Below are 25,667 nucleotides of genomic sequence, written 5' to 3'. Positions count from 1 at the left end.
CGATCAAGGTGAAAATCTTAAAAAGGGTAAATTGACAATAAAAAATTCTTAATGAGTTTCCGCAACTCAGTCAGCTCAAACTCATTATTGTTCAAGTCACTCATTTTGAAATGAGTCGTTTGAAATGAATTGACTCAAACTCAATTCAACTCATCCTCAGCAACTCATGAGTCAAATGCGTTGACTCGAACAGTTCGAGTCGAAGTCATTGGCAGTCCTAATCGAGAGAGATTGAAGGAAAAAATATAATTATGCGGCGCTTCTGTGCTTATGAAAAATGAGATTTTTAGATAACTCAAAATTTTTTCACAATTCGCAATTTTTCATAGTAAATTTGCTCAAAAATTAATTTGCTAATTTTTTCAAAACGACTTATTTATAGTATCAAAATTTAGCTTTAGATTAAAAGTTGCATTTACCTTAAAACTAATTTTGTACACTTAATATTAAGAGGACCCGTATTTTTGCATTTTTCTGAATACCCGTTTTAGTCCGTAACGGAATTTCCAAACAAATTTTAAGCTAAAATCTTGATTTTGTAAATTCTGTAACTTTTTAAATTATGACATAATTTTAAAAACTCGAAAACATGTCTGCTCACAATGACTTCCCCATTTTACTTAAGAATTTTCTTGGATAGTTTGACAAGTTATTACAAGTGGGTTGAAATTTTATCCCACTCCTACACCTAAAATAAAGTGGTAGTAAACGCAAGAACAAAACTCCTCAGTTACCAAGATCGTTGTGAACTCCCTTAATCGGAAATGGATTACAAATTTTAACGATTTTTTTCCGACAATGTCGTTAAACTCATAACGACAACATTTTCCGACGCCTTGACGACAAATGATGAGCATACGTTGTTATAATTTGTCGTTATTAAGGCGTCGTTAATTTACGACGTCGCTAAGTTAAGGACGCGTTCGAGCATGAGCTCCCAGGTTGATTTGAGTGTGCAGATTATAATTAAGAGTGAATGTTTGTGCATATGAAATATTTTCAATACAAGTATACATACATATTTTCTTCGCATATGTTAAATTCAGGGACAACTTGGAGTGTGCGATGAAATATGCATATTTAACCCCACATTATTAAGTATTTAATAATAACCTAAGTCTCAATTTGCCTCCGTTCATTAGGATTGATTAGTTAACACCTCAGATTACTACTTAACACATATGTATGTATGTATCAAGCTAGGAGAAAGTTGAACCAGGGCCTGTCTCTATGCATGTGCTTGATATTCATGATTGGAAATTCTAGGAATTGTGGGGTATAATAAAATATCCCATTTTTAACCCCTTAATTGGCTTCACAGAGGTCGCCATAAATAACTTTAGACCTTTCATTCCATCCTTTTTTAGTCCTTTTTAATCATTTCAAAGTTGGTTTGTGGTTGAGTTGACACGAAGGCTACAAGCCTGGACAGTTTTAAAACATTATCTATTAAAAAATTTAAAATGCTAATAATTAAATTTGGAATCGTGCTAGCACAGGTAGCTTCTGTATTGACATCGCGTAATGAAACGCACGACGGAAAACGACTTATCAAAGTGAACGAAACCGACACAGGCTCGTGGCTAGGAGACGATGAGATTTTTACCTTGGTTAAACAAAATATAAATTTTCTGGATTTTACGTCAAGGAAATTTAAGGATAGATTACATCCAAATCATTCAGCAGACGGTATGCGTAATAAATAGTGATACATACAAATGATTATTGATTTCATTCTCGAGATGCTGTTCTTTCTGGCACCGATTTCTCTAATTCATGCAATCATTGCAAAATTCGTAAGTTTTGTAAACTATTTGAAAACTTTTGCAAACTAAAAAGAGACGCCCTTGATCTGAGTAAGTTTACAAAAATTTGAAAGCTAATTTTCCTTCGAAATATTTATAAAATATTGCAAAAGTTTGCCCATATAATTTACGTATTTTACAATTTTAACAAGGACTACGTGAATTGCCTCAGTATATCAAAGAATTTGTTACACATATGTATCTATTTTGTGTCACAAATACGTTAACCAATTTACTGAGTGATTAGTTACTTGTCCGGATCAGATATAAAGTTACCTGTGTCGTATTGATCAGTGATCAATGATCACCATGAATCTTACCTTCGATGTTATATATATCAGCATCTTAGGCATCCGCTATGAAACAGATGTGAAATTATGCGAGTCCTCAAATTCAAATTTCCGTCTTTATTAATTCCAGCAATCCCGGAAACTTTACGCTACCACGAACTTATCGCCGACGCTTTGAAAAACATTAGAACTTCCAGAATAAAAAACTTTATCGACCGTTTGGACGATTTTCCTAACCGATACTGCAATAACTCGAATGGTGTTGCTGCCCAGAAATGGTTGGAGGAAACGGTCAAAGCTGCCGTAAATGAGACGCGATATAGAGGAAGGGTCACGGTCAGAAATTTTGTGCATTCCTGGCCTCAAAACAGCATCATCGTACGGATCGAAGGTCAGAAAGTGTCAAATTTCTATGTCCACGTTCCAAATATTAGATTATGCATGCTACTAATATGCACATATTTATGATGATATATGGCGGGAATTATGAATTTAATGGCGGTAAAAATTATTTCCATTAACAGGATCCCACATCGTCTTAAGGCACGACGTCGTCATCCTAGGAGCGCATTTCGACTCCATAAATATAGATGATCCGATGAACGGTATCGCACCTGGGTCAGATGACAACGGGAGCGGGAGTGCAACAGTGTTGGAAGCCTTAAGAATTATAATCGCGTCTGGGATTGTTCCACGAAGGTCGATCGAATTTCAATGGTAATTTGTAAAATAAAAGTATCGGTCAATTCGAGGAGATCACTGGACGCATGTGCATGAATTGCATATTAAATCTGTAATCTAAACCATATTTATTCGTCCAGGTACGCAGCTGAAGAAATTGGGCGTCGTGGATCGATGGATATCGCGGAAGACTATGCCGATCGCAGGGTGAAGGTAGGTAACCCAGTTAGTATTCCGGCGTGGATACAATGATATCTTTCGAATAAGCGTCATTACCTTATCATTTTTTTGGTAATACCAAAAATTAAAGGATATATGTATGAGTTAGTAAATATTTGTAGATTTTACAGCAGCTGAAATAGTTACCAATTTTTAACTTTTTGACGTAGAATTTTTAATGTTTATACAAAAAATGCGTTTTTTATAACCCTTGTCCTGTTTAAAATCCTTTTGCCGCTTTGTGTGAGCGAGTGCATTTTACGAATTAAATATTCGAATATATAATTTCCTCCCAAGGTTGTTGCCATGTTGAATTTTGACGTGGTGGGATTCCGTGAAGGTCCAAACCAGATCGGGATTGTGACCGACTATACGTCGCCAAAATTGTCTACGTTCGTCCGCCTTGTCGTCGACAGGTATTGCGCCTATCCGTGGATAAACATTCAATGTGGATATGCCTGCTCTGACCACGCTTCCTTCACGCATCACGGGTTCCACGCCTCCGATGGGTCAGAGTACCCTGAAAATCCTGACTTCCACACCCTGAAGGACACCCTGGACAAAGTGAGCTTTGATAAGATTGCTGAATTTGTAAAGCTAGCGGTTGCTGCGGTAATCGAAATTGCGGAGGTGGGAAAAAGATAAAATATGTCTTTTTATTAATGTTTCGATCAAAGTCTGTATTGCATACTTATGATTAGTGATTATATGTGTTATAAATGCAATAAAATTAATATTTATGAATAATGCATATATTGAAATAAAATTCTCCAAATTAATTTAAATGAAGAGGAAACCGAAGGGAAATTTGATTAAAACTTAATAGTACGAAAGAGATTAATACTTAACAGGAGGAATAATTATTCAAATAATAATCATCCCGACAAAATATTTATAATTGTTCAAGACTAGCCATGTATTTTTTTACTAAATAGTTGCATACATACATCTGTAATGGAATTATCTACGTCCGGAGGAAATTGTCGATAGATAATTAATAAAACTGGTTAAATTCCTTGACAGTAATGACGCTTAATTTTTAATGACCTACGACAAAATTTTCATTTGCCTAGCCACTAATATCAGGGAAATTTTGACAACAAGGATAAAGTAATAAATGATTTAATAAACCATTAATTACTAAAAATTGCTAAATGATTAAACGTGATGCTTTGTAACGTACCTTTTAAACTCTTATCTTACACTGTTCCCAACACCCGTGGGAAAACATGAGATTTCTATTAGAATATGCGTGTACCTACGTCAATTTGCGGTTTGAAAGGAGTCCATTCACACACACTTTACTTGACCGTTTTTGCATATGACCATAAGGAGGAGAGGACCTCTACCTGTCACCCCCAGATTTGAATGCCTTTTGAATATGTTGTGACCCGAAAATGGCACCCAATGGTACCCATTTAAAGGGTAAAAAACCGTTTTCGCTTGTTTAAACATGCACCAATAATCCAGTTTTACTCCGATTTTGAAACCTCTTGCGCGACGATTGAAGTTCCATACAGCAGCTTGGTCAATATCGGTTATATCCAATATCAAACTAAACCTTGGTCACGAAATTATCGAAAATAGTTAAAAATTCAAAACAGTTAAGTAGAGTTTAATATTTAGCAGCTCTTCAGGACCACAACGAGTGCTTTCCAACTGGATTTTTGCCTAGCCTTTAAAGATGGTTTGGTCGCCTTGAGGGGGGTGAAGGGTTAAAAGAAGGGCATAGGAATAAAACCACTTCAGGAATTAAGCAGACTTATACATAGGATGCAATAATATACCCCAAAAGGATCAAAATCTTGGGGGTGAAAGGTAGAGGTCCCCTCCTCCAAAGAGTGTCACGTTTCTTAAGGGCGTGTATTATATGGATCCATATCTGTATGACGTGTGTTCATGCATATGTATTTACGTCACACAGAAATTGTATGCAGCAGTACACATTTCAATATGTCCACTGGTCTATACTTCGAGTGCCGCACATGAAGCTCTACTATAAATATGCCTAAGATTCAAATTTGAACTTTGGACAGTAGCGTGAAAACCTTGTCGAATTGTCCGTTGGTGTTTGCATACACTGCTTTAAATATTCTCTAATCTTAACACGTTAGTGTCAACTAAAAGCAACAGAAAGAAAAATGTCTAGCGAAATTCAGAAATTTTACGAAAACAAGTCAGTTTTTATTACTGGTGTGACAGGTTTTTTGGGAAAAGCTATTTTAGAAAAGTTGCTAAGATCTTGTCCAAATATTGGCACAATTAATGTATTAATTCGGGATAAACGAGGGCAGAATGTGGAGACCCGACTGGATGACATTTTAGCTTCTCCGGTAAATCTGATACTGCATAAAGTATAAAATTTCGTAATAACATTTCCAATTTTTTTAGATTTTCGACCTTCTAAGAAAAGACGACGCTTCCCCAGTTAAGTAAAGTCCGCGCCATTTCAGGAGACTTGCTTCTGCCAAAATTAGGCGTATCCGGCAAAGATTACGAACATATAATTTCCACCGTGTCTATCGTCATCCATTCCGCAGCAACGGTCAAATTCGATGAGAAACTCAAACTCGCTTGTAAAATTAATTATCGTGGGACGGAGAAAATCTTGAGTTTGTGTCACCAAGTTCAAAATTTAGAGGTTCGCGTTACAATCAGTTTGATTGGTCACTTGTATCTGTAATCTAAACAAATTGCAGGCATACGTCCACATTTCCACTGCATTTGCCAATTGTGATGAGGATTTTATTTCCGAAAATATTATCGAGCTAGATATCAAAAATGTTGGATTTATCGAGAATTTAAGAGATGATGAAGAAGAAAAGTTAACACCACTGTAAGAAATTGAAATTAATTATTTGTGAATCCAAGTTAATTGCTGATTAAAATTAAGCCTCATTGGGAATAAACCCAACACTTATACATACACCAAAGCTCTGGCGGAGAATCTAATCATTGAGAAAGGCGGAAAACTACCCATCGCTATTATTCGTCCGTCGATAAGTACGTTTTTACGTTTTATAACGATGCCAACTTACTGAAAATTTTGTTTCTATGTAGTTTGTGCATCTTGGAAAGAACCGGAAGCAGGATTCGTCGACCGTCTGAATGGAATTTCTGCAATTATTGCCGCCACAGGGTCAGGACTTCTGAGTTGTCTACTCGGAGAGAGAAGTTCGTACTCTGACATAGTACCTCTCGACGTGGTGGCGAATTTGGCCATCGCTGCGGGTTTTCGGACTGCATGGATAAAGTAATAATTTGCAAAGAATTTGGTCCCGACTGCTTCTAGTGTTCTGATATTTTTTAAATCCACTAAGACCTTATATAAAGCATTCATTCATATTTCCATGTAAGACTTATATTCGGCGCCGTGGCGTGGGGCCAAACTTAAAAATCTTCATTTTCGACCAATTTCAAATATCCATAACTTCGGAAGTTTACGTGGATTTTTCACAATTTTGGGCTAAGAAATGAAAAATAAAAATCTTTAGTGTTTGAGATATTTTAAGTTTTTTTCTATGGATCCCTTGTCTAGGAAAATTTCGAAATTAAAAAAATGAGCTCTGCCGAGTTCGACTTCAAGAACTTGTGAATATTTTCACGCTTGTTATGTCGGTTTAAAGTAAAAACAGGCAAATTTGGTGAATGTAGCATCACGCCAGGGCGCAATTATGTACGAATTAATTTTACAAGAAAATATGAAAGGATCCTTTATCTAGGATCCTTGTGGATTATAAAAAACATAATGGGTTCCCTGGACACTAGAAACAGTCGGGAACCGACCTTTGTTAGTTTGCAATGGGATTTTTAACATTTCTAATTAAATACTGTTTAATTAAGAAATTGCGAAAACTTGCGCGTCTATAATTGCTGTTCTACCCCGAAAAGTCGTATTTCCAACGGGAGGGTCATCCGTTTGTTGGTACAATACTTGAAAGACGTAAATTACCCGTGCAAAATGGGAACGCCAAGGCTAAGCATGACCACGTCACGGGTCTGGTTCCATCTATTGAATTGGATATACGCAACCATTCCCTGTATAATTCTAGATCTGGTGAATCGCTTGAACGGAAAACAATCCAGGTTTGCTAATTAATCAGACCAAAAAATAGTGATTAATTAATTGCTATGATTATTTAGTTTTGCGAAACAGTGTCGCCGTGGTCTCGCGATTATTGAGGCATACGGATTTTTCTTGAATAAATGGTGGACATTCTCAACGGAAAATGCAGAGAACTTAAATTTGGATTTGAACACAATTGATAAAACTTTGTTTTATACGGATACGCAAGAGATTGATTGGGAAGAGTATTATCGCACGTATGTAGAAGGCGTTAAAAAATTGATGGTCAACCGTGGAGCATGAAGATATCAGTGAATAATTGTTAAATTACGAAATGGCTAATTGAGTATTGCAACGGCAATGCAATTATACGGTTTTGTGTATTTATAAGTAATCCCCTACTTTTGATTACGTTAGGAAATATGTATATTGTAAGTTTATTAATTACATATATGTACAAAATGGGTGTTGTATTTTATCCATAACATTAAGGAAATATGTATCAAAATAGACAATCACATCAATCCCAAAAACCATATGTAGATTTGGTATAAGTATGTTGCATAGAAGATCCGTAATGTTTGTGTACATAGCCGAAAACGGAAAATTGTGAGATGGCCGAAACTGGCTATTTTGGACAAACTAAATACATAGCTACAGTACAGTTTTTCAGGCTAGTCACCTCATTTAAAGCCCGTATCACGGGAAATGGGGCATGGTGAGATTTATACAAATTTTTGTGACCCGCCATAATAGTTCTACGTACTTGTACTTATTATTACGTTACAAATTTGTCTCCACCACATTCTCCGCCATTTCATCATTCCCATCTTCATGCCTTTTCTCCTTACTAATTTCTCCATTATTATGACCTTCCACTTTTCTGAACGCAACAATGTCACTTGAACCAACCGTAATCCGCGTCGTCGTACAATCTTCTATGGCTGATCTTATTTCTTCGACATATTCATTTACGCTTTGTCCCATTTCAGCCTTGTCCAACCCCTCGTTTTCATCCTTGGGATCAGCCCTCAGGTGAAGTCCGGGTATTTTATTGATGACATAAAGCAAGATTACAGTAACCACGAAGCTCCACACCATCCCGGCGACCGTGTCGATGGCCTGAATCCCCACCTGTTTCCAGTTACCATCCAACCAACCCCCCTCAATTATGCTGCCATCCACTGCGGCGATGGATTTCTGAGCGAAAACTCCGGTGAGAAGGTTGCCCACGATGCCACCAATGCCATGCACGCAAAATACGTCGAATGCATCGTCAGCCTCAATTCGTATCAAGAGTGGTTTCAGGTCGACGCAAAAGTTGCAAATTATTGAACCAACTACGCCAAAGACGAGGCTGGAACTGGGTGAGACGTATCTGGAGGATAATAAATTTTGCGAAATTTTTGCAAGGTTGAATTGCATGTTTTTTTTAAATTTCGCTAAATATTTACCCTGATGCAGGTGTAATTGCGACCAAACCGCATATTGACCCTGTACAAAATCCTAAGGCGGACCACTTTCTTCCGTGGCGAATGTAATCCATAATTCCCCAAGTGATTCCTCCTAGAAAATTTGAAAAACAAAATTTTGATAAATTAAAAAAATCGAAATTTTTAACACATAAGTTTTTGAATAACATTAATTTGACCCATTGTTGCTTTACCCATGGAGGCGGAAATGTTTGTTGTGACAAAAACAGTGACCGCTCTTAAGTTGGGTGAAAGACCGGAACCCGCATTTGCCACGAGCCATCCCAACCAGATGAAGCTTGTCCCCAAAAAGACGTTGGTCATATTGTGGGGTGGCTTTTCACTGGTGTCGATCCGTTTTCCCACCATGACTGCAAATGCAAGAGCGGCTGCACCCGTCGACAAATGAACTAAGGAATATAATACTCTTGATAAAGTTATTGATTTACATAATTTAGTAACAATTGCTTACCTGGGGTACCACCGCCAAAATCTAACGCCCCCAAGACATATGTCCACCCATTTTGGTTCCAGGTCCAGTAGGTTAAAACATCGAAGCAAAAAGTGGTCCAGAAAAAAATGAACACGATGGTGGGAAGGAAACGAGTCCTTTCGGCGATCCCGCCCAAAATGATGGTGGGCGTGATGGCGGCAAAGAGTCCGTACCAGATGCTTACGAGGAGCGTGGGGATTTTAGGGTTACCGTGGTAAGGTTGGTTAGTGTTCGTAAGGAATAAGTGGTCCAACCCACCTTATTTTTCCGCGCAAAAAATAATTATTACAATAATGAGTGTACTCACGTCAACGCCTTATTTGCATCACAACTCGTTTAGCAAATTTGAAATAAAAACATGAATTTTGAGCATTTCCGAACACAAATCTCATTGTTTGCCAGCAAAATTTTTTGCACCTTACAAAGTTAGCAAAACTTCTAAGGATATGCTCAATTTACGAGATTTGCAAGATAAGCGAAGCGTCGTCGTGAGTACGTCTAATAAACAATTGTATCGTAAATGATCACATCAAATTCACCTATGATTTGGTTTCCCTTTGTGCTTAAGCATAACGAGAATCCGATCAAGTACCACTGCAAATTATGATAATAATGCAGTTATTACCACTGAAATAATTATCATCGTCTCAAATTATTTATTTTTGAATTACTTGAAAACTAACTATGGCGCAAGTCCATAGACATATCATCAGAAGGCTGAGAGAGCTTTTGCTTCGAGCGACACCGCTGTAGAAAAAGCCCACTCCTGGAACTATTTGTCATAATAATTAGGCTATTTCAAAATTTAAATTTCAAAAATATGCACGCTTGCTGTTACTCATAATCCACGTAATAGCTGTGCATCCCATGAGCCACGCCATTTCACCGGGATCATATTGCGACGTCCCACCAACCAGGTTATTGGAATTGGCAGAAAGCAAAGTTTTGTGCCCCATGATGGTTTCCAATGTCTCTGTGGTATTATGGGTCGCCGGAGTTGTCAAAGGTGTAGAAATTAGTGCGGATACATTTCCCAGAGGCACTGTGAAACAATTAAATCGGTAAATTGAAATAATTCATATGTACAAAATGTATTAAACATCTACATATGAACTTTGTGCCTGCTCACTTTTAAACAATTTTTTTGTATTTTTTACTCCTTAATTTTATTCTACGTTCAAAATCAGTGTGATCAAAAACTTGAATATGAACCGAGTGAGTGGGAAAATTGCAAACTTTTGCATATGTACATCGAAATGTACACATTACATTGTTATAATATTAAAAGCCAAATATGTAATCAGTACATAAAGCGTTAAAATTTACTGTAATTTTGTAATACAAATAAATTTGTCAATTCCGGTTTGAGCAAATTAACCAAAATAAGCGGTTGGGGATAATACTTAAACGTAAATACGAAAGATGCATTAAACTTGTAATATAAATATGTACGTAAACATTGTGTCGATATACTCAAAATAAGGAAAATGACATGTTTTTCACACCTTTAATAATCTTAATTTCCTGATTTAAATTCTAATAATGATCATGGATCACGTTTTCATCAACACATACAGAATTGACATTATAAAAGTATTCGGTAACGAAATTACTTACCATTGATTTGTTGCTTCCGAACAAACAGAAGATAACGTAACAAATTACATAGATTTGCCAAATGTCACTAATACCACATGTGGCTCGTATACAAATCGCACTTTTCTACTTAATCACGTCACATCGCAATCGAGGTAAAGTTCACATCTCTGTACATAAGTATATAGATTACCTAATCCTAGTTATTATAGCTGCCGAATCACACAATTAGCTCATGATTAAGGAATCACAAAAAATACACTGGATTCACACCATTTTCACCTCATGTCGAGACATGTCGACTGAGCCAAAAACTGCCAAGTGTCATCATTCCATAGCACGACAGCCAGCCTTTCCAGAATTAAGCTTGAGAGAAAATAGTTCCTTACATGGAAACGGATCCCAAAATATTCATTAGACACGCAACAAACTTGATACAATGGACGAAATTGAAGTTTTTTTTGCACTTCCTTTGCAAACTTAATGTAGCTTTCGTGTGTATATTTGTATCATCAGGAGTGTAATTACAGAGGATGCGTAAATAAATCAGAGAAATGATGTTCTTATCAGCATGGAAAATAAGACACTGGTGCATTTCGTCGACCTTGCTTACCTGGTTATTTATTAGTGTAGGTAATAATCTTAACTAGGTTGTACTCAAAACCCTTGAGCTTGCACTCACAATGCAAACCGGCATTATTATTTAATAACTAAAGAAATAACTCTGTGCGATTAAACAAACCTAAATATTTCATAATCGCGAAATTGGAACAGCATATATTGACGCCTCGTATAGCTTAGAAGTGATTTGGAGGCTGCAATATTTAATGCTGAGTATTGTAATAACGCGTCGCTTACCATAAATAATGAGTTAGATAATATGCACTAGAGCGCATACGTGTTTTATGTAATAAATATGACTGTTGTTTTATTAAGAGTTAAAAATGCAGAAAAGGTGATTAAATAGGTATTGTGCTTCATGTTCCAGGTGTTTTAACAATGCAACCATGATAAAATATTGACAGCGACTGAGAGGTGTGCAGACAATGGGATAAATAGTGGAGGGGGAAGCAAGCAAATGTCTTGCAATAGTTAGAAAGGGCACGTATGTAGTGTGATTATCAGAGTTGTACAATGTCGAGGGCATGAATCTATTTAATTGCCTGGAATTTTCAGAATTTTGGCACGGCATAAATCTCCTAGTATCACGTCGACCTTTGCATATTTCGTATATCTCGAAAATTTAGCATTGCAACGTGACTTGCGAAATTTGCAAGATTTTGCAAAACTCTTACTGGAAAATCATAAGATTTCTATTGCAAGATTACCCAGCAAATGGGGATCTTTTGATTTGAAAAATTATTTTTAAAAATCCTCACAATCACCAGCAAGAGAAAATTGCAGAAATTCTTGAAAATAGCTTAAAAAGGATTTTTATAAATAAATTTGAGAGATTTACGAGATTTACGATTTTATTTATACTTTAAATTTCACGAATCCCCTCACTACATATTTTTTTAGCTTCGTAAATTTGCCAAATGAGTTGCAATACGGTGTAGTGAGTACCTCTAGGTATATTATAACATTGGCCTTGCCATTAATCAAAATGGTGGCCAAATAGGGCATGTCACAAATACCTAAAATCTCTCTCACCGACATCAGTACAACCCTATAAATGAGGTGATTTACTGAAAACCTCTGAGCATGAATGGAAAATTAAACTAGACAAAAGCATGCAAGTAATGGTCACTAAATGTTTCTCGAATGGTTGTAAAAAATTTAAATGCAGATAACAATGTCGTGTGTCTTTATCTCTTACCAAAACGAGATAATTAAGCATTTTATCCGGCTGTAGTAATTTTGAGGTCCCGTTTTGACCAACAAATATACCCGAAATGGTCCGATCTACGATTTAGATACAAATTTATTCTTATGTAAAAAAGTACTTATTTATTACAAACACAAATCAGACATGCAAACATAAGTTTTGTGTTATCGGTTACGAAGTTGCATTTTTTTAGTCCTTTTTATGCATGTTATGCAATTTTTAAAAAATCAAATCAGAGAACTTATGTATACATACACTGTTATAAATCTGGCATAGTCACACAAGTGTTGACTTCTCGGTATTAAAGTTGCTACTGCTTGGTATTAAAATTACAGATATTCCAGTCCGTAAAAATTCGCTACCGATATCGTAAAGCTTTAACACCGATCTGCATATGACTGCACCGTATTACTTATCAGTACCATTTTGGTACGTTTGGTCATTTAGAAATACTGCTTGGTATTATTTTAATACTGGATTTTTATAAGTGTAAAAATAAATACTTTACTACTTCTCCCTATTTTCGGCTAGTTTCATATTTTCCATAGCTTTCAAGTACACACCAAAAGCTACACTTCCTCCATACGTGTAGTCAATGTGGTTAAATTTTTTATACGAGATTTCATTATAACTCAATAAATTAGGTACGCTTCTCGCCAGGATTTTTGAATCTTCCTTCATAGCTAAGGAATCGTGTAAAGCGACAAATATAGCGACTGGAATGGTAACTTTGGTCAAGTTGTAGGATGGAGGAGACGAGGTCCCATAAAGCTCCAAGTTTCGATCCGTTCCATAATCGTATTCGGCGAAACGATGAGAAACGGCGTGTTGAACGGTATGCGCCAAACCTTTAAGTCCAGCGGCGGACGGTGCTGCAGATGTTATTATGGGCATTTGATCCTATTTACGACAAGAAAAGTGAAGTAAATTATTTAACTCGTTACAAATGGCTGATATTTTAAAAAATTTCACAGCAGTGAGAAGTCTCATTTCAGGGTAAAATCTCAATGAGGGTCTCTTGTGCGAAAAATGTGCCAATTTTTGGCAGGTTAAATAGCTTTTAAAACCTCATGTTTTAATTGGAGGATAAATAAATACCTTGGTTATAAGATTGTCATCATCTCCAAACACCAAGTGTATAAAATTCCAACAAATTCCTATCCGGTCAAAGCTCGGATGGCAGAAACGTGTCAGGAATGCATTGATAAGTCCAGCCAGCATGGGAGGAAACAAGGGTAGCGCTCCAAAATTATTGATTACTCCCTAAAAATATTCAGGTGTAAATATAAAGAGATGCCTGCTAAATTTAAAAAGGGAGATATTGAAATGCATACATACATTAAGAATTCTTGCGCTGATGGGAAACGCGTGTAAAAATCCGTTCACGTAATACTCCTGGATCACGCTGGGTCCGAGGAGAATACCGGACGCTATTTTTTCGTTGTATTCTGGCCTCGTCGAAAGACCTGTGCGTATCAATATCAACCTTAAATATGAGTAATTCAAGAGTCCACATAAATCACGAAATATGTACCTGTAAGTAAGACAGCTGCTCCATGAGAAAAACCGACATAGTGAACCTTTCGTTTCCCAGTTTGTTCCAGGATGTGATTCACCATGGCTGGAAGGTCATACTTGCCCATTTCATGGAAACTAAATCCATACGTATTTATGAAAACATGGGAAATTTGTACGAAAAATAATATGATTTAGTTTTTGATATTGTCATCACCTAAAATCCCAGTAATTATTTGAATTACGGGGAAATTTGGTGTGTCCTTTGGAATAAGAATTTCCTCTGGCGTTTCCAAGCCATACATCGAACCCAGAATCGGACAGGAGGAATGCTGTACATACAGAAAAGTTTGCATAATCTTGATGACAATAACTTAGGATCACATACATATAGGTTGCAAATCTTGCAAATAAAGTAAAGTATCTATGTATTTAATGGACAATTTGCATGATTTCGAGAATTTTTTTACCATTGCAAGAACTTTCTGCTGAAAAACTTATTCGCAAATGTACTCAAAGAATGTGCATGTTTACAAATCGGAACATTACACTATTTCTCAAACTACGACTGAATTTGTTTCGTTGACGTGACTACACCCAATACATATTTTGAATTATTTACCTAGTGAATTATTCCACGGCGAATTAATCACCCAATCCGCCGAAGATTGAAGATACCCGTGCATTAAGAGAACTGGAAATTTAGGCATTTTATCGGGTTGAGATTTTTTAAGGGGTGCCTTTGTTGTGGGGATTCGATGAATTTGAAGTATGTAACCGTCTTCTGTTTCAACTGTGTGGGATTCTGAGGGGTAGCCATGATTCTCAATTTGACCAACCTATTTAAGACAGAATTGATCTTATTATGGAATTTGTGGACTAATGAAAAATGTGTGGAAATCTTTAATCTTTAATGAAAATAGGTAGCAGTCTAAGTATGGCAATAACGACCTGAGATAAATCGACAAAAAAAATTAAAATACGTAAAAAGTTATTTCCTTATGCTACGGAAGGGTAAAATTGTATTAATATTTGTATTAGATCATACAAATATATGAGATATAGATGTAGGATACAAATCACCCTTCCACTTCCGGTCACTGTGTCTTAAGGTACTATTTAAAAGCTCTCATGCGGCTTTTTCGATTTTGTGACTAAATCCAAAAATATTAGCTGTATTGACCTAAGCGTTTGTAATAAACTCGTTTTTTAAACCGTATCAGAGAATATTATCTTATTTCTAATTTTTAAAATTAATCGAAATTTATTTATTGATGGAAACTTCTCCATAACATGGACATACCAACTTACCGTTCCCGATACTACCCTATTCTTGTTAAGGCTATTAGGAAAACTGGGTAATGAAAACTCAGGTAGGTCAAAATCTGGAATAAATCTTGCCAATTCCAAAATTCTAGGTGTTATCCAAGCAGAATGCACCACCACGATACAATTTAGCACAACACTAACTACAAATATTTTGGAGATGAATATTTCCAGAAAAGTTGTATATTTTATGCACATCTTCGAAAAGTCTAAATTTTAATGGCTTCCACTTTTTAGACATTCTTCAAACTAAATGCACTTACTGACTGAAATAAATAACATGACATAAGTAATTTGTAATGGTATGTACAGACATATATCGATATATGAAATATATATATACCTAAATTAATGAAGGTGATAAAGTTGATTGTAATACATATATAGCAAGTTGCTACAAGTGAGTAATTAGTGAGATACACATAGATAGACATATGTAATGCATACAAATGTTGGCTGTCGCACTGGCGTCTTGCAAAAATTGTACAATAAAATAAGTTGGTTGGGGCAGTTTTGCATGGGGCATTATATGCAACAAAGTGTTAGGTCGTGTAAATTGTGAGGAGGAATGAGAGAGGGTTAGGGAGTAAATAAGTGAAATAGGTTGAGGTTGTTCAGTTTATGTGAAATAAGAAATAATTTTAATTACATATGAGAATACATGCATTATGTGCATATGTACGTACGTATGTATGCATGACATTAATCAATATTTTGTAAATTTTGTGTATGTATTCATTTGGACAAAGGTTGGCTTAGGTCTCAAATAAACCGTAGTAACGTTAGAAGTAGCTCACCCGGTCATGATGATTAGATAGAACTTTGCACCGAAGATGAGGAATAAGCTGGAAAAATAAATCATAACTCGTATATATTCTTGCACCCATAGTGCAACGAAAACGGCTAGCCGTTGCACCATTACTGCAGCATTAGCGACCATCCGGGATACATAATTTTGAAAACTTTGTCAAAATTGTATGACCATTTCTCCCGGATATTTTGCACTATTGGTGCGTTTTGCATCCCTTCTCCCAATTATTTCGCATCATTTTGTGTTAACGATTGTTAGATATCAATGGTGCTATTAATTTATTAAAAAATTCGATTCGGTTTGTTCAATACCAATGGTGCGCCTAACTTATTCTATAATGGTCAAGGGGATTTTTAAATAGCATCAATTGATGCAAAAAACTCGTTAACAGACAGACAGACAGACGGACGGACAAGAGGAATTCAATAGCTCTCATGCTACGCAGGGTGAGCTAATAAGTACATCGGCATTATATTTACCAGCAAATGTCTCATTATGATTAATCGAGTAATAAATACATATGTGATGGTTATGAAATCGGGCGTATACACTCTAAGAAATTTTATCACCAGCGCGGTGGTCATATGTGACTCTACCGGCAGGTGGCAGAAGACCACCGGAGGGTGGATGCCCATCACCAGCTTAGTGATGATCAATCACCGTGCGGTGGTGCAGTTGTCACCGTTCGGTGGTTGCAGCTGTCACCATTCCGGTAGAGTCACATATGACCACCGCGCGGTGATAGTTATCACCAGGTTTCTTAGAGTGTAAGGACCATTTGACTAATATGTAGTCGATTTGTTATATGGAGTAGAAGTCCAAGTATATTATCTTATCCTTGCTAAAAATCCGCTTCACCTAGTCCACATTCGTAAATTTCTCGGAATTGTGTGCAATACTGTCAGTCTGGTTCAAGTGCCGGGGGATTGGAACTTAGTACCTGGGTAACGTCACCCAAAAGTTCCGATTCCCTGGACTTTTTAGTTATGCAAGTTACAGGGAAACGGAACCCACTTGTCGCAGGATTTAGCGGGCCTCGATTCCCCGGTACCCTCTTACGCAAAAGTTACGATTCCCCGGAACCCAACATTTTTCTTCCATTTTTCATAAATTGGATAAATTTCCGCAGAAAATTTGAGATATCTCAAATTAACCTCCCACAAATGTAGAACATTGGATAAAAAAATTAGAATTTTTTATAGTGGCGTTTTTCCTAAAATCACAAATATCTGACAAATTTGAGGAGCGGCAAGCTCAAAAAGGTACGGGAAATCGTCACCCAACAATTATTTTCTAGGAAAAATACAATTATTTTTATGTGAAAATAATTGTAACATAATAATAACTTAATAATTGTAACAATAACTGCAAAATAATTGTATTTTTCCTAGAAAATAATTGTTGGGTGACGATTTCCCGTACCTTTTTGAGCTTGCCGCTCCTCAAATTTGTCAGATATTTGTGATTTTAGGAAAAACGCCACTATAAAAAATTCTAATTTTTTTATCCAATGTTCTACATTTGTGGGAGGTTAATTTGAGATATCTCAAATTTTCTGCGGAAATTTATCCAATTTATGAAAAATGGAAGAAAAATGTTGGGTTCCGGGGAATCGTAACTTTTGCGTAAGAGGGTACCGGGGAATCGAGGCCCGCTAAATCCTGCGACAAGTGGGTTCCGTTTCCCTGTAACTTGCATAACTAAAAAGTCCAGGGAATCGGAACTTTTGGGTGACGTTACCCAGCTACTAAGTTCCAATCCCCCGGCACTTGAACCAGACTGACTGTAGTAAACTCACCAGTAAGCGCACCGATTTTGCAGCAATTAATTTCTAAAGTACTTACAAAAAAACGTAAAATAAATCACGGGTGGCTCAAAATTGAAAAAAATTCAACGTAACATAAAAGTGTTCTTGGAGACATTTCAATTTTCGACCCATCCACCCCTTTTTATAATTTGTCACATAGGCACGCCATATCATGGGGCACTGATCATCCACCCTTTTTCCATTATGAAGTTTATGAACGCTGCCTATTCTACCAGTTAATTTTCGGAAATATTCCGTTACGTACTAAATTACACACTTTTGCGTAACGATTTTTTATCACTGGACTATATCAAGCTATTTTTCTAAATATTACTGTGCCTACAAATTCCACACGTGTGCATTTCTACGTACTACATATTTACTATAACATCCTTTGGCGATCAATGACACACGAGGTTGTTTTTCGTTGCACACATAAATTACACAAATGTGTGTAATGAGTAGCGAATTTAAAAAAATCAGATAGCAAATGTGGAAAATAATTGAAATTTATTAAGTTACAAAATGCCGAATGACGTAAAATTTCCATAAGACCTTCGTAACCAAATGTGTTATTGTTATAGAAGTAGTGTAATTGATAGGCAGCATAATATTTCGAATAATATTTACCTTGGTAGTCAAGTGATAAAAAATTGTTACAAATGTGTAATTGGTAGCCAAAAAGGTTAATTACGTACATTACACATAGTTACGAACTACGTCATCTAATGTCGCCCAAGAACATTGTTCCTCAACATATAAAACTATTTTGCAAGACAATATATTCCAATTAAACTCTAATTATACCTCTTAAATTATAACTCAAACTCTAAAAGTTTGCACAAATTTTTTATGTTTCAAAATAAATAAGTAGGTATGCAAAATTATAACCATCTTGTCCGGGAAAAAATTTACTTACGTGTTTAAACAAACAAATAGACGCAGTTCTACTCGATAGACAGATAGTCATTTCACTCATAAATTCATACATTACTCAAGCTCAAGTATTCTTAAATCTTGATACATTTTTTTTCAAAATGTGGAACGATGCAGGTTTTCGATATTTTCAGCACGCTGTCCGCGCCGCTCAACGCAGCGCCTGGTTCACCTGTTACACATTAAAATGGATCAAGAAGTCTGACAAAGCGGAGCCTTGTCGGGAGAAAGAATGGAGCTTTAGAACCTTTCAAATTTATACTGGCATTATGACGTTGATCGTTTTGCCGGTCGTTGTAGCCAGAACTTTTCAACTTCTAATAATGTCCCCACAGGAAAATCGGGAGTTGAAAGTGTATCTCGCCACATTAGTCATCACGGATGTGGCATGCATTTGCGTCCCGTTTTTGTGGTTCTTTTTGAAATCGTCTAATCTTCGAAAGCTTATCATGTCCTATGAAACCGCTCTCCAAGTGGATATGCAGATTCAAGGTGGGATAACAGAATAGCTATAAGAATATGTATTAATGTACATATGCATAATGATATACTTCAAAATTTATTTTAGGACTATATTTACATATGATTTGTGTCGAATTTTAATGTGTTAAATAATTATTATCTTTAGAATTACTATCTTCAAAACGTCCTAAGACGACCTCCAACTTTCTTGGAGAGAAACTAGTCTCTGCTGCCTATTTCTGGTCGGACTTCATATTCCCCTCAGTCCTCGTTTACATTAGCTTTTTTGAACCTGAAAGTAATCCCCTCTATTCGTTTGTCCTTCATTGTCCCGCTCCTGTGAAGATCCTGGTCCAAATATTTTCCTACTTCATCAGCAACATCCTCATCTGCACCACGGTGCTCTGCGGATTATGCATCCTCAACGGAATCGTTGTCACCTATCTGGCCATAACTTCTCTCAATTCGTCAATTGGAATCAATTACGTGGATAAAAAATTTCGGCTTGGATTCGGATTTGAAAAAGGGATCAAAACTTATCGAACTCTTGGCATCTTGACGATCATCCAGTCTGAATTGGCGAGTTATTTAGTAGTTCCGTGTCTACATCATTTTCATGCCGTTGTCTTAGCAACTATTGCCATGTACTATTTTGTCCTGCAATTTTTACCGGGTGGTAAAATTTCCCTGGTAATTGTCTCACTTTCAATTTGCTGCCTACTTTTTGGAGGGATGATTGAATTTTTTTCGATAAATTACATCGCAAAGGCATCCATGCTGTCGAATGAGTTTAGGATGAAGATTTGTAGATTTTATGGTCGCGATAAGATTAGAAGGAGAATGATTGCAGGGTTGCAGCCAATTTCGATAAATTTGGAATTCTTAAGATCTGTGGACACGGTTAAGCACGGGGTGCGGATGGATTACTTTTTGAGATATTTGGAACGAGTAGGGTATCATACGGTGAGTTTGTTACTGGCACGGAAATAGAATGTTACTACTACTAGCATCGTATTTTTTAAGAATAAAATGTCATCTACAGACAAGCATAAACACTACAAAGCGTCTGAAATCTTAATTCTAAGCAAATTAAATGGGATATTCACATATTAATTTTTCTAATTTTTCGTCATTTACTAAATTTCCTATGTATATCCAAAATTCTAAAATATAATACATATCTAAATATATATAAATAATTAAATATACATAAATATAGATATGTACCTAAATCCCTAGATACTTAAATATATCTACATATCGATATTCATATTTCTGAAACCGAAATTTCCGATTACCTCATTAATACATACATACTGCACATAATATTCCAATACATGCTTATGTGTGCATCTTCTGTACATATTCAACCGGACTAAACAGGTACAATTGTATGTATGTATATGAGGCAAAATATTTGCATAAATTCACACTCCAGAATGCAGATATAAACAAAGTTACCCAGCAAAAATAGCAAATTTAAGTATTATTCTAAATGTTACATAATCAAAACTTATAAACTCCCAGTAGCATTATGGAACTAAAGACACATCTGCTTAAATTTACTACAATGTATTCAGCAAATTTCAAGTCAACAAGTCTGCTGTCAAGCTAAATCAACCATGGGAATTAAAATAAAATGTTATATTCCTAACGCATGCAGAGACCATGTCGTCAATAAATTTTAGATTTTAAATCAACAGTCTTAACCTCCCTCACACAAGTATATTGCGCAACAGGGCCGAAATCTTAATAAAAATATCGCACATTTAAATACATATCTGGATACCCATATGAACAACATTGTTTCTCACAAGACAAGAATAACATTAAGTTAACCTACTCAAATCTCATGAGACATTTCATCTCATGAAAAACCAGAATAAATTCTCCGACAAAAAAACACTCTTTCCCACCGACTTGAAACATTGTTGCAATTAACAAGCTCAGATTTTAATTCTTGATTCTGCTTTATGAAGCGCCAGACAGGAAATATGCATGCTATAAGATTACCAGGTCATCAAAAATCTAGTCTAGTGTCAAGGTAACATTTGCACGAGAATAATAATGGCAATTCACCAACCAAGTCGTTCCATTTTGCGGTCCATCCTGGACTTCGTTATGCTCATTGTTCTTTTAATTTTCATCGGACCATGTGTCAAAATATTTAATTATTTTAACATGAGCACCCGAAATTGTTATACGACTCACAAACGACATGCGAAAAAGGTTGAAAACGTCCAGGCTCAAGTTCGGCGATGGATCGAGGGTGGCAGAAAGGGTCACATGTGCACTGCGAAACCAGGCTGGAAGAGCTTCTCAATTCATAAAGTTGACAAAAGAGGCTTCTACAAGGTGGAAGTGGATTTAAATGACATAATTGAAATCGACGTGGAGAACAAGGTGAGATAAAGGATTTCCTCGTCTAGTAATTAACAAACAAGTTGCTTAATTGCTTAATTAATTATGCGCAGAGGTTAATCGTCGAGCCTGGAATGATGATGGGCCAACTAACTAAAATACTTACGGATAAGGGATTTACCATCCCAGTTGTTCCAGAATTGGATTCTTTAACAGTCGGTAAGATCTATTAAATTTAAAGTCACCTAATTTAATTTTTTGATACTTTTTTAGGTGGACTAATATGTGGGGCAGGTCTTGAGACGAGTAGTCACCACTATGGAGTGTTCGCAGATGCTGTGACCTCTTTCGAATTGGTTACGGCTGATGGTGACGTTCTGAATTGTTCAGAGGTTTAAGAAACAATAAAATCCTCGAATTTATTAAACTGATAAGGGATGCTTTCGAGGTGATAGTCGTGTCCAGGGTACTCACTATGTTTTTTAGAATCTAGTAGGACCCTAGATGTAAGATCCATTCTTATTTCCAGGTTAAACTCATATTCGGCGCCGTGGCGTGGCGCAAGGCTCAAAAGTCCGCATTTTCGAATAATTTGAAACCTCCATTACTTTTGCAGTTTCCGGAGGGTTTTAAAATTTTGGCCTTAAAATGATCACGAAGGTCAAAATTTTAAGAAATGTATAAAAAAAACACTCATAAATATATCAAAAAATTTTATTTTTGAGATATTTTTAAGATTTTTTCAACATCTAAGACAATATTAAAATCTTCCAAAAATTGAAAGAATCAGTTGTTTGAAAAATATCATTCAAATCGAAATTTAAACTCTTTGTCATCATTTCTGTTAACAATTTCGAATATCCGTGCAGGATTTCAAAAGTTATGACGGTTTCAAAAATAAAAACATTCAAATTCGGCGAATGTGGCGCCACGCCATGGCGCCGAATGTGAGTTTTACACGGAAATAAGAATGGGTCGTTCATCTAGAGTCCTGGTAGATTCTAAAAATCATAGTGGGTACCCTGGACAAGACTATCACCTCGAAAGTATCCCTTGTGAGAGATATTGCATTCCAGATTTTAATGAAAGCTAAAATTGTAAACTTTAATTTTAGACTGAAAACTCAGACTATTTCTACGCTGTCTCCCATTCTTACGGAACGATCGGGTTTCTCACTTCAGTAACGATACCACTTATCCCTGCTGGGAAGTAAGTTTTCATTCACATCCCGGAAAATTAGTCTTATCGTTGCCTCACTGGTTTGGTTTTTTATATAAGAGATGACTAGCCCCCATAAACTTCACATGCAAAAATGTCTCTCGTTTAAAAAATCAGACCATACATAATTCGCATCGAAACCCGTATTTCCAGGTACATGCAAATCGAGTACGTCTACGTCGATTCGATCCCGAACGCCGTGAAACTAATGCAGCAAAGAAATAAGAACCACGCGTACGTGGAGGGCATCATTTACTCGATGACCGACGTCATGCTCATGTTTGGCGACATGACCTCCAACCCATCCGACCCTTCTCGGATAAATTATATTAATCGATGGTACAAGCCGTTTTTTCACAATATCGTCGAAAACGTGATGAACAGAATGAAATCGTCTAAAAATAATGCCAAATATATTGAGTACTTTCCTCTCCGCGACTATTTTCATCGACATTCGCGAGGAATGTTTTGGCAGTTTGAAAATACACTGCCCGCTCTGAGTAACCCACTGATTATGCTTCTCTTTGGATGGGTGCACCCTTTCAATGTACACGCGATGTGGGCCTTGTTTCCAAATTTTATGTACAGATTTATTACTCGAAGTCAAGTCATTCAAGATTTTTGCGTCCCAACTGTAAAATTGGATGAATTTTTGCAAAAATGTGACACGATTTACAAGGTTGTGATGACTAAATAATGAGGGTATTCATTATTCCTTCGTATCCGTAGTATTCTTTGTATCGCAAAATACCTAAGTTACGACGATTACGATATTTTGTAAGATTTTATCTTTGAAAATCGCGTTAGTAAGGTTACGATTTTTACGAAGCTTGACCCCTTATTTTTTCGTAAAGTATTTTACGGTACTAAGGATACGAAGACAATTGTGAATACCGCATAAATACAATATGTATTTATGCACATTAACACTTAACAACTTATCACTGACATTGGCACAGGTCTACCCTATTTGGCTTTGTGCAGCGAAGCTTCAGAATCGGTCAATGGTGAAGACGCCAGCTGTTTATGGTGGGGATTACATGGATCTTGGCTTTTATGGAACTCCGATCGACGTCGGTCGCAGTATTGCCGACAGAATTCGTGAATGCGAACAATATTTGCTAAAAAATGATGGGTAATGTTTTTCTAGTGAACCAAGCTATGTGCATATTTACGCTGTTAAAAATCTGGTACTCACATATGAACTCCACACTGGTATTGATTTGGTAATAACTTTATTCCAGATTGGTAGTAGTTTGTTTCTAAGTGGTAAATTTTCCATTGCCATAAAAATTCTAAACTGTTCTGCCCTTTATTACCAGTGCTGGCAGAGTCATGGCAGTAATGATTTAATACAAGTTTTCTAAGAGTGTATAGAAACAGAATAATGGGAAATTGTTCGAAATAGTGATAATTTATGTACGTATATGTCTTATTATTTAGGTTCCTTGGATTGTATGCAGACGTATTTTTGAGTAATGAAGAATTGCGCCAAATGTTTTATACAATTCCGTACGACAAAGTTCGGAACGCGTCGAGCAGTTGCAGAAAAGCATTTCCAGACGTGTTCGACAAGGCTATGAGACGAATCAAATAGTCGGTTCGGACAAAATGCAGAGTGATTCATGTGCAAATTAAATAAAGTAATATTTCTTTAGTTGTGTTTCTATAAACCTAAATAACTTCCAAATATGGAGTGCTGATATCATAAAGTTCAGTATATGCGTAAAATTCACTTTATAGTAGGGGAAGCATAACTTCCATCAAAATTTGGCTCCCGCGTTCGTATCCCTACCATGCTAATAGTATGGGAAGGATACGAGCGCGGGATGATGGAGGTTATGCTTCCCCAGTATTATAAAGATAACTGATCAAAATTATCTATACCATTAATCAAAATAGGATACAGTACTGCGTTTATAGCTTTGAGAAATTTTCTACATACAATTTTCAGATTCAAGGTGGGATAACAGAGTAGATTTAAGAATATGGATTTACACAGGCATAATTATATACTTAAAAATTTCATCTTTAGGACTATATTGGCATATGATTTGTCGAATTTGAATGTGTCGAATAATTCTTATCTTTAGCATTACTACCTTCAAAACGTCTTAAGACGAATTCCAACTTTCTGGGAGAGAAGCTAGTCTCTGCTGCCTATTTCTGGTTGGTCTTCATATTCCCCTCAGTCCTCGTTTATATTAGCTTTTTCGAACCTGAAAGTAATCCCCTCTATTCATTTGTCCTTCATTACCCCGCTCTTGTAAAGATACTCGTCCAAATATTTTCCTATTTCATCAGCAACATCCTCATCTGCACCACGGTGCTCTGCGGGTTATGCATCCTCAACGGTATTGTTGTCACCTATCTGGCCATAAATTCTCTCAATTCATCAATTGGCATCAATTTCGTGGATAAAAAATTTCGGCTTGGCCTCGGATTTGAAAAAGGGATCAAAACCTATCGAACTCTTGGCATCTTGACGATCATCCAGTCTGAATTGGCGAGTTATTTAGTAGTTCCCTGTCTGCACCATATTTCTGAGACCGAAATTTCCGGTTACCTCATTACACGCACATACATATATACTGTACAATGTACACTGTATAAATACATAATATTCCAATACATATTCAACCGGATTAAAGTGGTACAATTGTATGTATATGATGCAAAATATTAGAATAAATCCCTATTGATGTTGATGAATGCAAACGTAAAAAACAAAATTACCCAGCAAAAACAACAAATTTCATAGTCTAAATGTTGCATAATCAA

At 36.3% G+C, this 25,667-nt stretch overlaps 4 protein-coding genes and 1 pseudogene across 5 annotated transcripts; 3 read left to right on the top strand and 2 right to left on the bottom strand.

Annotated features, from left to right (window-relative positions):
* Positions 1 to 1,399: 1,399 nt before the first annotated feature.
* On the top strand, positions 1,400 to 4,036 carry LOC118438157 (probable leucine aminopeptidase 1). The gene is made up of 5 exons (XM_035857972.1): positions 1,400 to 1,689; positions 2,226 to 2,486; positions 2,620 to 2,812; positions 2,917 to 2,989; positions 3,293 to 4,036. The coding sequence occupies exons 1-5, from the start codon at positions 1,464 to 1,466 to the stop codon at positions 3,638 to 3,640; spliced, it is 1,101 nt and encodes a 366-aa protein (XP_035713865.1). The 5' UTR covers positions 1,400 to 1,463; the 3' UTR covers positions 3,641 to 4,036.
* A 1,100-nt stretch (positions 4,037 to 5,136) lies between these two features.
* Positions 5,137 to 7,423, top strand: LOC110857903 (annotated as a pseudogene).
* A 49-nt stretch (positions 7,424 to 7,472) lies between these two features.
* On the bottom strand, positions 7,473 to 11,304 carry LOC110857902 (ammonium transporter 1-like). 2 transcript variants are annotated; one of them, XM_035858273.1, is made up of 8 exons: positions 10,644 to 11,304; positions 9,865 to 10,068; positions 9,698 to 9,798; positions 9,566 to 9,620; positions 9,006 to 9,284; positions 8,728 to 8,943; positions 8,516 to 8,627; positions 7,473 to 8,439 (listed from the first exon to the last, which is right to left on the bottom strand). In XM_035858273.1, the coding sequence occupies exons 2-8, from the start codon at positions 9,980 to 9,982 to the stop codon at positions 7,845 to 7,847; spliced, it is 1,476 nt and encodes a 491-aa protein (XP_035714166.1). In that variant the 5' UTR covers positions 9,983 to 10,068; positions 10,644 to 11,304; the 3' UTR covers positions 7,473 to 7,844. The 2 variants fall into 2 exon arrangements, with proteins under 2 accessions (XP_035714166.1, XP_035714165.1); XM_035858272.1 differs by lacking the exon at positions 10,644 to 11,304 and adding an exon at positions 10,156 to 10,231.
* A 1,224-nt stretch (positions 11,305 to 12,528) lies between these two features.
* On the bottom strand, positions 12,529 to 15,540 carry LOC110857901 (lipase 3). The gene is made up of 7 exons (XM_022106514.2): positions 15,277 to 15,540; positions 14,588 to 14,804; positions 14,183 to 14,297; positions 13,985 to 14,103; positions 13,789 to 13,916; positions 13,549 to 13,713; positions 12,529 to 13,350 (listed from the first exon to the last, which is right to left on the bottom strand). Exons 1-7 carry the CDS (start codon positions 15,487 to 15,489, stop codon positions 12,958 to 12,960), a joined length of 1,350 nt encoding a protein of 449 aa, XP_021962206.2. The 5' UTR covers positions 15,490 to 15,540; the 3' UTR covers positions 12,529 to 12,957.
* Positions 15,541 to 21,355: 5,815 nt separating this feature from the next.
* Positions 21,356 to 25,594, top strand: LOC110857900 (delta(24)-sterol reductase). Its single transcript, XM_022106513.2, has 7 exons — positions 21,356 to 21,710; positions 21,782 to 21,887; positions 21,942 to 22,060; positions 22,783 to 22,877; positions 23,040 to 23,565; positions 23,846 to 24,021; positions 24,330 to 25,594. The coding sequence occupies exons 1-7, from the start codon at positions 21,375 to 21,377 to the stop codon at positions 24,481 to 24,483; spliced, it is 1,512 nt and encodes a 503-aa protein (XP_021962205.1). The 5' UTR covers positions 21,356 to 21,374; the 3' UTR covers positions 24,484 to 25,594.
* The last annotated feature ends 73 nt before the right edge of the window (positions 25,595 to 25,667 follow it).

The sequence above is a fragment of the Folsomia candida genome, unplaced genomic scaffold (genome assembly GCF_002217175.1).
Source record: "Folsomia candida strain VU population unplaced genomic scaffold, ASM221717v1 Fcan01_Sc019, whole genome shotgun sequence".
Lineage (NCBI taxonomy): Eukaryota > Metazoa > Arthropoda > Collembola > Entomobryomorpha > Isotomidae > Folsomia > Folsomia candida.
Note: the sequence above shows the minus strand (reverse complement) of the source record. Positions and strands in the feature narration are given on the sequence as shown.